This window comes from Procambarus clarkii, chromosome 29 (assembly GCF_040958095.1).
Source record: "Procambarus clarkii isolate CNS0578487 chromosome 29, FALCON_Pclarkii_2.0, whole genome shotgun sequence".
Lineage (NCBI taxonomy): Eukaryota > Metazoa > Arthropoda > Malacostraca > Decapoda > Cambaridae > Procambarus > Procambarus clarkii.
In genome coordinates this window covers 12,247,133-12,262,558 of record NC_091178.1, presented here as the reverse complement: position 1 = coordinate 12,262,558, position 15,426 = coordinate 12,247,133, and the positions used below count along the sequence as shown (strand labels likewise).

The 15,426-nt window shown below is 42.6% G+C and overlaps 1 protein-coding gene across 1 annotated transcript in view; it reads right to left on the bottom strand.

The window, feature by feature from the left end:
* LOC123765140 (homeotic protein empty spiracles) overlaps positions 1–14,237 on the bottom strand; it is a 50,594-nt gene extending 36,357 nt beyond the window's left edge. Inside the window, exon 1 of the mRNA XM_069333508.1 lies at positions 13,511–14,237. Within this exon, the coding sequence (XP_069189609.1) occupies positions 13,511–14,054 (544 nt within the window). The 5' untranslated portion in view covers positions 14,055–14,237. The remainder of the gene's footprint in view (positions 1–13,510) is intronic.
* Between the last annotated feature and the right edge of the window lie 1,189 nt (positions 14,238–15,426).

Here is a 15,426-nt window from a genome sequence, read left to right as displayed (position 1 = left end):
CATACACAACTGAATAGAACTTACACATCTCCGATTTTGTTTATATCTACATTTGAATGAGGTGGATGGGGTGAGGTGGTATTTAATGAGGTATTAATGTCATCAACACAAGCCAGAACATGAAACAATGGGTATTGAATAGAAGTGATTGTAGAAAGCCTATTGGTCCATATTTCTTGATGCTTCTATATTGGAGCGGAGTCTTGAGGTGGGTAGAATATAGTTGTGCATTAATTGGCTGTTGATTGCTGGTGTTGACTTCTTGATGTGTAATGCCTCGCAAACGTCAAGCCGCCTGCTATCGCTGTATCTATCGATGATTTCTGTGTTGTTTACTAGGATTTCTCTGGCGACGGTTTGGTTGTGGGAAGAGATTATATGTTCCTTAATGGAGCCCTGTTGCTTATGCATCGTTAAACGCCTAGAAAGAGATGTTGTTGTCTTGCCTATATACTGGGTTTTTTGGAGCTTACAGTCTCCAAGAGGGCATTTGAAGGCATAGACGACGTTAGTCTCTTTTAAAGCGTTCTGTTTTGTGTCTGGAGAGTTTCTCATGAGTAGGCTGGCCGTTTTTCTGGTTTAATAGTAAATCGTCAGTTGTATCCTCTGATTTTTGTCTGTAGGGATAACGTTTCTATTAACAATATCTTTCAGGACCCTTTCCTCCATTTTATGAGCTGTGGAAAAGAAGTTCCTGTAAAATAGTCTAATAGGGGGTATAGGTGTTATGTTGGTTGTCTCTTCAGAGGTTGCATGGCGTTTCACTTTCCTTCTTATGATGTCTTCGACGAAACCATTGGAGAAGCCGTTGTTGACTAGGACCTGCCTTACCCTACAGAGTTCTTCGTCGACTTGCTTCCATTCTGAGCTGTGGCTGAGAGCACGGTCGACATATGCGTTAACAACACTCCTCTTGTACCTATCCGGGCAGTCGCTTTTGGCATTTAGGCACATTCCTATGTTCGTTCCCTTAGTGTAGACTGCAGTGTGGAAACCTCCGCTCTTTTCCATGACTGTTACATCTAGAAAGGGCAGCTTCCCATCCTTTTCCATCTCGTAAGTGAAACGCAGCACGGAACTCCGCTCAAATGCCTCCTTCAACTCCTGCAGATGTCTGACATCAGGTACCTGTGTAAAAATGTCGTCAACATACCTGCAGTATATGGCCGGTTTCATGTTCATGTCGACTAAGGCTTTTTGCTCGATGGTACCCATGTAGAAGTTTGCAAACAGGCTACCTAGAAGAGAACCCATGGCGACCCCATCTACTTGCTTATACATGTGCCCATCCGGGCTCAAGAAGGGTGCCTCTTTAGTACAAGCTTGGAGTAGTTTCCTTAGGATATTTTCTGGTATGTCAAGAGGAGTACAGGCTGGATCACGATACACTCTGTCGGCTATCATCCCGATTGTCTCGTCCACTGGTACGTTAGTGAACAGCGATTCTATGTCCAACGAGGCTCTTATTCCTGTGGCCCGTGTGCCCCGCAGTAAGTCAACAAATTCTTTTGGCGACTTCAGGCTGAAGGCGCAATGGACATAAGGAGTCAGCAGGCCGTTGAGTCGCTTCGCCAGTCTGTACGTGGGTGTGGGTATCTGGCTAATGATTGGCCGAAATGGGTTTCCAGGCTTGTGTGTCTTGACATTTCCATACGCATAATTTTTCGGTCATATTTAATAATATATGTCTACAGGAAAGACTGCTACCAAAATATACTAATATATATATATATATATATATATATATATATATATATATATATATATATATATATATACACATATATATATACTTATTACATATATATATATATATATATATATATATATATATATATATATATATATATATATATATATATATATATATGGGCCCAGTAATAATCATAAAAAAATATATTTTTTGGGGGGTGTATAATCAACAATTTGATGTTTTACTTACTAACAATTACTTTCTAAGAACTATCAAAACTAACCTGATAGGTGAGCGAGCCCAGACACTTGACTGTATATTCGTTAACAACCGCAGCGTTCTCTTTTAACTTGGGCCCCTAACTATTCCCCTCTCAGCCGGGCCTTGTTTATCGGCTGACGACTGTACACAGTTGAATTGGGTTAATATCGCGCTCCCTTTCACTATCGATTATAGTCCTGACTGTAGCTTGGTCTTTCTGATTACTATGTCCTCCCTCTCGACCCACTCCCATGCTATTGTACCACGGGAGAACGCCTGTCAATGGCTTGCCAATCAAAACAGGTGCTCAGGTGATGCGTGGGGCGGAGAGACTAGATGGGAGAGGGGGGGGGAGAGGCAATGGGATATATAACCCATTGATCTCTGTTGACTAACAGAGTCCTCCCTTACACCTGTGGAAAATTGGATATTTATCTGTATTGTTATATAACCTGCCGGCCAATAAATATATATATATATATATATATATATATATATATATATATATATATATATATATATATATATATATATATATATATATATACATATATATATATATATATATATATATATATATATATATATATATATACATATATATATATATATATATATATATATATATATATATATATATATATATATATATATATATACCTCGTCGTCAATACCTATCCCACGCACGCCACAATTCCACCAACAAAGTGTTATGGGTTTCCGCGTATCAAACGCCACACACCTGTGTAGGTTTGCTCCCCCCATCCCTTCCTCCTCACAGGGGTAGGTGTTGGGGTGCGATTCCCTCGGATGCGTGAGAGATACACACACACACACACACACACACACACACACACACACACACACACACACACACACACACACACACACACACACACACACACACACACACACTCACACACACTGTGTGTTTACCGACAGTGATACGCATAAGTTGTGCGTAACTTTGGTTCCCCTTATTGTTGAAGTTCCTGCATGTCTCCTTCACTCTTAGTGGCAGCCCCTTACCTGTAGCTTCAGTAGGAAGCCCTCACCTGTAGCCTTAGTGGCAGCCCCTTACCTGTAGCTTCAGCAGGAAGCCCTCACCTGTAGCCTTAATGGCAACCCCTTACCTGTAGCTTCAGTAGGAAGCCCTCACCTGTAGCCTTAGTGGCAGCCCCTTACCTGTAGCTTCAGTAGGAAGCCCTCACCTGAAGCCTTAGTGGCAACCTCTCACCTTAACACTTCGCCCACACCAGTTAATAGAAGCCTAACCTGTCCTTGGCCCAAACAAGCATTCGTAGACCTCTCTTGCGAAATCTTAGGTCTAATTAGGTATGATTCTATGATTGCAACAATCACTATTTAGTACTTCTGTTTATATATTTTTGCACATATTTTATTTACACTGTTTAGTACATAATATGTGTTTTCCGCATATATGATAATATTTTAGTATTTGGTGCTTATTTTATTCATATTCTGTATTTTGTACATATTCTGTACTCCCATCAGTAGCAGCAATTGGTACCATCATTTGTGCATGACAGGCTGTTAACTGTCCATCCCCCACATCATGCAATATATCAATAATGCTGTTACAAACTAATTATATTCATTAAAACCAACAAGATGATACAGCAACGATACAGCACGAATGAGTTCAGTAGTGACACCACGTATGTCGGTGTTTGGGGGGGAGAGTGGCGAACTGTTTGTCTCCTCGCTTCGCAATACCACGAATTTCGTGAAGAATGAAGGAGAGTAGAGCACTTTGGGGATTGTGTACTGAGCTCTTGGTGACAGCTGAATATGTAACATATCTTTAGTATCAGAGAGAGAGAGAGAGAGAGAGAGAGAGAGAGAGAGAGAGAGAGAGAGAGAGAGAGAGAGAGAGAGAGAGAGAGAGAGAGAGAGAGAGAGAAAGAGAGAGAGAGAGAAAAGTTGTAATTCAGGGAAAAGGAAGTTCAAATTCGTAGTTACCCTGTTTAGGGTGTGGCATGATGACAAATGTAAATTTAACCCTGAAAAAATTGAAATATATTTTTGTTGAAAATTAAAATGAAAAGTTTAATGTTATACGGAGACATTAAGAGAGAGGGAGGGAGGGAGAATGGGGAGAGGGATGGAGGGAGAGAAGGTAGATGGGGGAGAGAGAGAGAGGGAAGGAGAAAGGGATACTGGGGGAGTGGGAGGGAGAGAGTGGAGAAGAGAAGATAAAGAGAGGGGGGAAAGATTGAGAGAGAGGGTGGAGAGGGAAGGACGAGAGAGGATAGGGAGAAGAATAAAGGGGTAGTGCTGGAATCCTTATTAATCACACCTCAAATACTCTTCACGTCAATTAACGACTCTTCAAGTTAGACTCCTATATAATTCCCAACACATCTGGCGCGTGCAATCTTTCTCTCTCAGTTGTTATTCAGTTTATTTTTTTTGTGTGTATCTCTGCCCAACATTATTTGGGCATTTTGTCCGTTGCTAGTGATGATAGTTTCTTGTAAAAAGAGTCATTACTGACATGGTCATGGAGACATTTAACACAGTAAGGAAGGTATGCGAGTGTGTGGGATCCCTTTCTTATATGGTATGGAGACATACTGGTTGTTTACCTTAAAATGGTGTGGTATGGTTTTTATGACGCCACTTATCCAAGATAGCCACCAAAAAAAAGGACAAATATGTAAAGTTTAGTATATTACCTCTCAGGTAATATACTAAATTTAAGTGTGACAGAAAAAGGCAGGCAACGGTCGAATAAAACGATAGGAAAAAGGTACTCTTAGATTCAAACAGACTTGAATCCAGCACATCTTAAACAAGTTGTAATATGTCCTTTGAATTTAACATGAAATGGACTATATAATATCATACTATGATGTCGCTCGCTTGATCTTCCACACACACACAGAGAAGACTGGCTTAAATCTTCCAAGTGCGAGAGACGAAGTGGCAAATCACAAGCCCTCTAGTACAAGAACACCAATACAACATACGTTGCAAAGACTTCATTGAAGATGCTGTTATATCACATTAAAACTAAATGCGAGATAATGGCTGGCTTGATAATGGTCCAGGACGGATCGAACCGTTGTCGTTTCTTGACTTCCTGATGTGTAAGTTATAATAATAATAATAATAATAATAATAATTTTTATTTAGGCAAAGGTACATACATAAAGAGATTTTACAAAGTTTGTTGGCTTTATAGATAGAGCTAGTACATACAATGCCTAAAGCCACTATTACGCAAAGCGTTTCGTTTCGGGTATAGCATAACACGGAATTTGTTATGCTTCATTATTTAGAGCCAGGTGTCCAGCAAAGAGAGAACCTCGTGTCCTAATGTCCTGCAATTCTGCCAATCCGTGCACATGACTGTAAAGCTGCCGCCCAGTTGGGTGGGTGTGCAGTAAGACTAGTAACTGTGTGACTCACAATAGATGTAAAGTGCCTTGTATAGTGACTGTTCTGAGCCTATTGTTGAATCACGTGTGATACAAAATATTATTTATGTAGGTGTGTAGGTGTATTTGTGTAGGTGATTAAATATGTATGTGTATGTATATATGTATATGTAAATATATATTTATACATATATGTATGAGTATGTGTAAATGAACATATAACATTAATAATTGTGTAACTAGCGCCAAAAGATTGTTATTTGCTTAACTAAACGAACTAGAGGGTTCAGTTCCTGAACCGATTATGTGCCTCTGTAATCCTTTACACCACCGCCCACGGGATGGGTATGTGGGTGTATAATAAAGAAATAATAAAGTATAATAAATTATAATAAAGAAATTGAATTGTCTGAAGGGTCTCTCAGACTGTATAACAGTGTATGTCTGTTCTAGCGAGTGGTGGTCTTATAACACTTATCAAACAAGACCAAACGATTGGTCTAGCGAGCAATGGCACAACAATCCATGCAATAATATGGATTGCAATGCTCTTATTATCAATTTCGGGCTAATACTATATTCATTTATATATTGGTAGCATTATTAAATATGTCTGGTAGGGAGAATATTCTCATGAAATAACCAGGAAACAGATGGGAGGAACCAACCATCACTTCGCTCCGTGAAGTCTTCAGGTCCCACAGAAGACGGACCCAGTCACATTGTTATAAGTAATATATACCGTCTCTGTGGGGGGAGAAAGGGGTTTAGTGAGGGGGCGGATATCTAGGGATTGTATAATCAACAATTTGATTATTCAATCCCTCTGATTGATTATACAATCTGTATGAAGGTGTTCGTGAAACGTCCAGATTTAACGCTGTATGTGAGGCTAGTTAGGCTGTGTATTCACCTAGTTGTACTCACCTAGTTGTGCTTGCTGGAGGGGGGGGGGGGGGTTGAGCTCGGGGTCTTTGGTTCCACCTCTCAACTGTCAATCAACTGGTGTACAGATTCCTTATCCAATGGAATGCCTTCCCTTTCACTCCTGCCTGCATCTCCAGCTTTCGCACTAGTCTCTGGTGTGGCACTGTGTCAAAGGCTTTCTGGCAATCAATGTGTGTGTGTGCGTGTGTGTGTGTATACTCAGCTAATTGTGCTTGCAGGGGTTGAGCTTTGGCTCTTTGGTCCCGCCTCTCAACTATCAATCAACTTGTGTACAGATTCCTGAGCCTACTGGGCTCTATCATATTTGAATGACCATTTGAAACTGTGTGTGTGTGTGTGTGTGTGTGTGTGTGTGTGTGTGTGTGTGTGTGTGTGTGTGTGTGTGTGTGTGTGTGTGTGTGTGTAGGCAAGCAATGTCACAATAACATGGCTGAACATATAACGACCAAAACACTCATCAGAAACTGTGAGAAACGACGATGTTTCGGTCCGTCCTGAACCATTATCACGTCGTGTTACGTAATGGTCCAGGACGGACCGAAGCGTCGTTGTTTCTTCATGTTATAATGTGAGGTTTGGACATGGTGTACCCTCCTTCTTCGGGTGTACCTGCCCCCCTGAAGAAGACAGAAGGTTCGTAACGACAGCTTTTCGTGAGAAGATCATAAGAACAGAGCGCTGAGCCCCCGTCCTGGGGGACCTTACTCTATTAGAGCTTCATAATACATATATATATATATATATATATATGTATATATATATATATATATATATATATATATATATATATATATATATATATATATATATATATATATATATATATATATATATATATATATATTCTACCATAAGAAAAAAGTTAGGGTGGTAGGAAAGACAATATTAAAGTGTTCAGTAAGAATCCACAAGGTCTTCTCTGAATACTCTTTATTCTCTTCTCCGAGGCTATGGATCCCTACAATTGCACCAGAGGTGATACCCCTACTATATACCCCTTTCTATTTACATAATTTCGATATAATTTAAATTACGATTTTATAGATAATATTACCAATATTTAATTGATTGCATTTTCACTAACTTACTCTGATCAGGTCATATATCACTTCTGACACTCGCTACACAATATTTTCCTAATATGACAATAATAATTGATTATAGATTCTTTACATTATTGCGTGAATCACAATCTTAACAACGGGAACTATAAACAGAACGGCGAAGAAAATTAATTATTCCTAATATGCATAGATTCACGAATCAAAAATTATTACTTAAACAAACATTCGAGTACATAAATATAAATCGGCTTAAGCTGATGTTGCTTTAAAAGGATATTATAAAAGTCTTTCAGCTCTTAAATCTAAATCTATATTATTTAGTACATAATATTGATACCTATTATGTTATTATTAGGATTTTCCCTCTTGTAAATCATTTACTGAGACATTTGATGCAAATTAACTTGATTATATATATGTACAACTGTTCACAAATAAAGATTTTGAGTTGAATAGAACCAAATAACATTTTCAAGACAGTCTTCATTGCCCGGTGGATCCCTTTTAAGATGCATGGGTGTCACGCGTTATGTGTAGGTAGTGGACACACAAACACACACACACACACACACACACACACACACACACACACACACACACACACACACACACACACACACACACACACACACACACACACACACACACAGATTCCGAGACAGCATCTCATCTCATTGGGATGTTAAGAAAGATGCTGATGAGGTCCTGGGTTTGTGTGGTGAGGAGTTTTGACTTCTTCTGGTTTGCAGATCCCATACACTATGAAAGACATTGTATTGTCTCTTCACAATATCTTGTATATTGTGTTTGTCTAGCTGTCTATGTCTCTGTACCATTTCTGCTTCGCTGTCTATCTTCCTGTTTATATTTTATCTCACTGTCTGACTATCTCGCTCTCTTTATTTCACTGTCTCTCTGTTTCAATGTTTATTTCAATGTCAATGTTTAGTAATACATGACCATATTTCTTATGGTCATGTGTCCTTTTTAACTACGGTATTGTCTATATATGTGTTTATACACAAAACCTTTCACATTAAATTCCAAGTTAATTAACAAATCTTGGTACCACAAAATGGATGATTGTTATACACAGATATTTAACTTAGTGACAAAAAAAATGCAATCGAGATTGTATTTTGTTTTGCAAAAAAAAAATTAATTACAATTACCGGTCATTGCTATTGTTAGTAAGCCAAGGGGGAGGAAAGGGGAGGGGGGGGGGTAATTGTTGTTGTTTGTGAGCCGGGTCATAATTGTTTCTTATTGTTTGTAAGGACAAGTTTGTTTGTTAGTTACTGTTGTTGTTTGAAAGCTAGGCGGTAATTGTTTAAATTTCATTACACGGCAATAATTCTTGTTTGTTTCCGAATAACGTAATATTCGAGTTTCATATATGAACAAAAAAATACTAAAAGGAATGAAATTGTATTGAAAACCACTCAGCGCTGTAAGCCGTTGTTTGACAGGCTTACGCTCATTTCCTTGTTTTGATCAAGTCAAATTTTCCTTCATGAATGTATCCAAAAAAAATCTAAGCGTAATTAAAAATAAAACACGTATCCGTGATCGATTTAAATATACATAGCCATATATATATATATATATATATATATATATATATATATATATATATATATATATATATATATATATATATATATATATATATATGCGAACAAGCCTGAACGGTCTCCAGACATATAAGTTGCATATATGCCTGGAGACCGTTCAGGCTTGTTCGCATTTGTGTTCCTCACGTGTGCCCCAAAGAATGAGGTAATTTGATAAAATACCATGCCCAAGATTACCAACAGAGTGCCGGCGGGGGGATGGGGAATTAGCCTCGGCTACCATCCTCTTTTGTCCGGTCGTGTTGGTCGAGTGGTTAAGGGATCCTGTACATCAGTTGCATTGCTTCTGGCAGTATGGGTTCGAGTCACTTTTGGGGTGTGAGTTTTCAGTTATATATATATATACTTCTCAAACATTGCCAAACACTGCAGTAACGCAGTTTTCGCCGGTGACATCGAACGTCCATACCACCAGCATCCTTACTGTCGTCATCTTCTCCAGAACTACCATTATCTGCACTACCAACATCCCCTACTGTTCTCATCTCCGCCAGAATCATCATTATATCTACCCACCCCCCCCAAGATCATCGTCATCTGTACCGCAACAACCCCAGCATCCCTGTCTACAGATATACCATTGTTGTGGCCATCACGACTACACTCACGACTACCCGCGTAGGGGTGTCCATCGCTCCTGAAGTAGGCCCTACCAGTGGTGAGATGTTCCTCCAATATGCACATCAATTGTTACTGGCGTAAAGCTTTTATTTTACTCTCTGTTACGAGGTCGAACAGTCTCTCAGTAACGAGGTGCCACAGAACAGAGAGCCGCCTGTTCACCTCCATTACCTGCCGCTTTTACCGTACTGACTGCTGGTTAGCGAGTGTAAAGTCTTGAGACGGCCTACTGCCAATCCCTGATTAGTGGATGCTACAAAACATGCAAGAGCACTGCAGTAGGCTCATTAGGCCCACACGAACTTAGGTCCCATTTTGACCCAACTAATTTCTACCACGGGTTTTTAAATGTTGCTGCAAGGGATGAGCATACTGGGTACCGTCACTCATCCTGAATGTGTGTGTGTATACACCACAGAGAAAGAAGTCCTCCAGAGTTGTATGTCGTATGGCATACGACATACAACCCCGTTCTGGTTGCTATAGTTACCCCCCCCCCAGCCAGAATTGGAACTAGCTTAGTCAAAACTGTCTCATGTGATCAGACTGAGCTACAGGGGGATACTAATGTGCAATGAAAAACACAGTAGACGTGCAGTTTTTAAGCATGTAGTGGTGCATGGGGTACGGCGTGCGTCCGGACTGACCCAGAACACTATAGTTCGATCCCACCGTCCTGCTGCAAACATATTCTGAGGGGGGTATTAATAATCGACAACCCTTAACCTTGAGTTATTTAATGGCGCATGTCACTCCATTGTATTCTTAAAAGTTGACAAGGTATTCGCCTTAACAGGTAAATGTTATGTTTCCTCCCTCCACAAATTAATTGCCAAACAAATTCTTACTTGTATCCAGTCTAAATGAAAATTTAGACTGGATACTTGTAAGATAAAAAGGATTTTAATTTCAATTTCATTTAAAAGGTTCTGAATGCTCTATTTTTGTTCCTTTTCAATGTGTCTGTCATCCTATACCCATCTATAGGGGTTAATGTCTATCATGTTAAACACAGATACAGGGGTTAATATCTATCATACTAAAACCAACTACAGGGGTTGCTGCTGGCTATAAGATGCATTTGGAGGTTTTGTCGTTCTTTGCCAGGGTCAAGCTGGCAGGGAACGACCTACTATTATTTCCACTACAAACTACATGTTTTCAGAGAGAATTATCGCTACATTTTATGAAGACATTTTTCATCACATGCGTTGATGTTATTAGTTTCAGGTACACTGTGATGGGGAAATCACAGAATTTCTGAATTCTGTGATTTCTGTGATTACATCCAGAAATCTGAATTTTCACGAGAAACTCAATATGATAAAGGACTAAAGCATTGTGGTTACGAACTATAGGCCAGTGTGGTTGTAATGTAAAGCCAGTGTGGTTGTAATCTAAAGCCAGTGTGGTTATACTCTAAAGCCAGTATTGTTTCAATCTAAACCAGCATGGGTTACAATCCAGGCGGAATTAGCGGTCGAGGACATTTTATTTCTTCTCTGATATATAACTCGTATTGCGTCCACACGAGACCACTACAGCTGCGTGAAGTGAGTACTTTATTTATCACCTGCAAACCATTTTACGGTTACCATTCAGCTTGTCGTTATAACAAAAAAAATCCCGACGGAACACATCTGTCAAACACACACCTGTAGAGGGGTAATGGTGGGGGGGGGGGGGCATCGCACCTTTATACCTGCGTGACACATATGTACACCCTCGTGAGCATCATGTGTTGGAACATGTGTAGTTTTTTTTTTAGTAGCTAGAAACATTCTAGATATTTACAAATCCTCTTAAACGCGAACCAAACACAAATACACATTATATAAAGACAATTTCTTCTGTAATTAGAAGTAATTACTTCTCTAATTGAGAGACCACCTGTGGCGCAGCAGGTCCATTTCTTGAACCATCTCCGCTATATAAGAATATTCACGTGTGGACATTTAGTGGTGGAACTAACTTCACGAGTTTGCTACTTGCTTAGCTTAAAATGTTTATTTTATTATTTATTTTATATATGAATTTTAGGATTAAGTTCCTGAGCCCATTATATTTGTACCTCTGTAACCTTTTCCACTACCACCCATAGGATGGGTATGGGGGCCCACTACCGGCCATGGGATGAGTATGGGACCCCATATACCACCCATGGGATGGGTATGGGAGCCCACTACCGGCCACGGGATGAGTATGGGATCCCCATATACCGCCCATGGGATGGGTATAGGAGCCCACTATACCCCCCACGAGACGAATACAGTTGGGCATAATTAATGAACAAAATCAAAGCTTATTACAAATCACTACCGCTTGTGTTATATAGAGATTTAGTAGATATCTTTCCCTCTTCATTCCAATGGGAATGTTTACATTTTTACCCAGTTCCTCGTGCCATTTAGCACACTCCTCATCCCCCCCTTCAGTCCTTTAGAATGCTTCCCTGCTTGATATTATGGAAAGGCCCGCGGGGAGGGGGAGAGAGGGGATAGAGACCGAGAGGAGAGGTGGGGAAGGAAGAGGGGGAAGAGAGAGGAGGTGGGAGAGGTTGGGGGGGAGGGGGTAGCAATAATAAGTGTTGACACAAGGCATGGGGTGGTGGTGGTTCATGCTCCCGGGGGGGATAGGGGATGGGGGAATTGTAGGGATGAGGAAAGGGACAAATTATTCAATGGCTTTGATATGGACACATCACCCACCGAGAGGGATAGGGCTAGACCGTGGACCGCTATTGAGAATGAGGATAGGGTATATGAGCCTGTAGTGACCACCAGAGATAGGACTGGAGCGTATATTGACCACGAGGGAAGGGGGGGTTAGAAATAGCCTAAGCTACTCTATCCCTTTGAGATGTAGTTCATTCTTATCTCAATAAACATACTTGAACTTGAACCACGAGGGATACGGGAGAATCGGTTATTGAGCATACGAATAGTGTATGAGCGTGTATTGAGCAAGAGGATAGAAAAGGAGCATTTATTGAGCACGAGAAAAGGACTGGGGGGTGGGGACTTGTGCTGGCCGCGTGGATAGGGCTAGATGATAGTGGATCTTGAGGTGAAGATGGCAAGGGCAGGCTCAGGAGGTTAGGTATGTCACTGTCCATAGTGGGTCTAGACGGAGGGTAGATTGAAGGTAGATGTAGAGAGGTAGATAGAGAGAGTGTAGATGCCAAGGGAATTTAATAGACGGTCTAAAAATTCAAGTAGAGAGGACTCCCAGTTCAAGGTGCAGGATAGACAAGATAAATAGAATATGATATGTACGTATATGTATACACATGATGTGTATATGTACACGTATATATACTTAATATGTATATGTACATATATGGAGTACAATGACAAGCTGGTGGAGTACAATGACAGGCTGGTGGAGTACAATGACAGGCTGGTGGAGTACAATGACAGGCTGGTGGAGTACAATGACAGGCTGGTGGAGTACAATGACAGGCTGATGGAGTACAATGACAGTCTGGTGGAGTACAATGCCAGTCTGGTGGAGTACAATGACAGGCTGGTGGAGTACAAGACAGGCTGGTGGAAAACAATGACAGTCTGATGGAGTACAATGACAGGCTGGTGGAGTACAAGACAGGCTGGTGGAAAACAATGACAGTCTGATGGAGTACAATGCCAGGCTGGTGGAGTACTTACTGGGATACAAGGGCAGGATAGGGTACTCACTAGGGGGTACAAGTACACCCTGGCGTATTCACAGGGGTTACACGAGCAGGCTAAAATATATACTGGGGGAGGTACAAATGCACACTGGGGAACTCACTGGAGGTACAAGGGCAGGCTGGGGTACTCATTAGGGGTACAATTGCACACTGGGGTACTCACTAGGGGTACAAGGGCAGGCTGGGGTACTCACTGGGGAGTCCGTGAGGGAAGACACGGCCATGCCGCGACAGTAGCCACGGGTAGAGCGGGTACTCCCGGGGCAGGTGGGCGGCCAGGCCGGGGGCGCCGGCACCCATCATCAGTGGGTTAAGCTGCGGCGGGAAGCCCCCGTGAAGCCCCTGCAGCTGCGGTAGGGCCAGATTGAGGTGGTGCGGCAGGAGAGCCGGATGTAGTCCCGTGGGCAGTTTAGCTGCCGCGAGCAGCGAGGGCGGCAGATTCACCTCCTGCGACGCCCGGTGGGCGGCGCCGTTAATGGGTTGCGGGCGCTGAATGGGGAGCGGTTTGTTGTCGTCGAAGAGCGCCCTCATAGCCAGCGGCGCCCTGAGGTCGCTGAAGGCGGGCGGGCCTGGGGAGAGCGACGAGGGCGGCATGGAAATGGGCGGCGACAGGCCGCGGTCGCTGCAGGTGTCGGCGAGCGGCGGCGACCCGCGGCCCTCTGAGCCTATCTTGCCGCCCACCAGAGATTCGATGGAGAAGCCTAGTTTTGGCTTCATCAGGGGGTCGCAGGGCATCATTCAGCCGACGCCCATGTGAAGCAGGAAGCGAGCGTACGACCGCACCGGGAGCGCGTCGTGCGTCCTGACGCAACACGTGAGTCAGCGGCGGCAGCAGCAGCAGCAGCAGCAGGCGCGCGCCACAATACACCGGAATACACCCCCTAGTAACGTGAGCCTAGCAGCACGAGGGCCGGGCTCAGCACACTCCACGTTTTCCCCCAGCCACCGCACGCCACTCCTGCCATGTGCCGCCCGCCCCACCCACTCCCCGCCTCCCACCCACACGCCCACCCTCGCACCCAATGGGCTGGCTTGTTGCGTGCGCGGGGCGGAGCCTAGTGACGGCTCAGGCAGCGGGGACTCCCCTCCCCACCCCCTACTGTCTCACACACACACACACACACACACACACACACACACACACACACACACACACACACACACACACACACACACACACACACACACACACTCACACACACCCACACACACGCACGCGCACACACACACACACACACACACACACACACACACACACACACACACACACACACACACACACACACACACACACACACACACACACACATACACACACATACTCTCCAACATAGCGAGACCTCCGCTAAGGCAGAGTTCCCCGGCGTATGTTTTATGCTCATCTAATGCTTCAGCTGTTTGCACTGAGGAGCGGCAGACGCAGACAGCTGCTGCTGCTGCTCCACCCCCCACCAGCAAAATGGTCCGAAAGCGATTGAAGAAGCGCAGGGAAGGTGGCGGCGGCGCTCGGGAAGAGATGTTTTATCGGTAGCAGACGCCGAGCTGGCGTAAGTGGCGGCGACCAGCGTATTATGCCCAATATGATGTTTGGTATTACATGATTATTAGATATGGGGGAGCGTGTTGGATATCTCAGCCCCAACCCCATAGCCTAAAGATATCAATTTGGTACTAAGGTTATAATCTTGATTTCAGTGGTTACTTTCACGTGTTATTTATCACGATAAAGGGAGGCATTTTGTGAGAACGTGTAGTTGATATATTCTCAAATGTGTAAAATAATTTAGCACCTTTAAGCATAACTGGGTCTGCTTAGGCTTCAGTGTCTGTCGATAAACTCAAATGAATTTGTAGTTTAATCTCTTTTTTTTTGTCATAAGAAAACTATAATATAGTCATCGCGTTCCAGGATTGGTTTACAACTATTTGGTCATCATCACGTGAGCATTTATGTTCGCTCGGAGAGAGACACTTCAACCCTCCTTAGCAATGTGTAAGGTTTACCTTTATGGCTAAACCGGAAGAGATAAAGCTCTGTGGCCCCACACACGGTACATTCCTAGAGGGGGAATAACACTCCAGATCGTCAGAGAAGAAAATTCCCCCACCC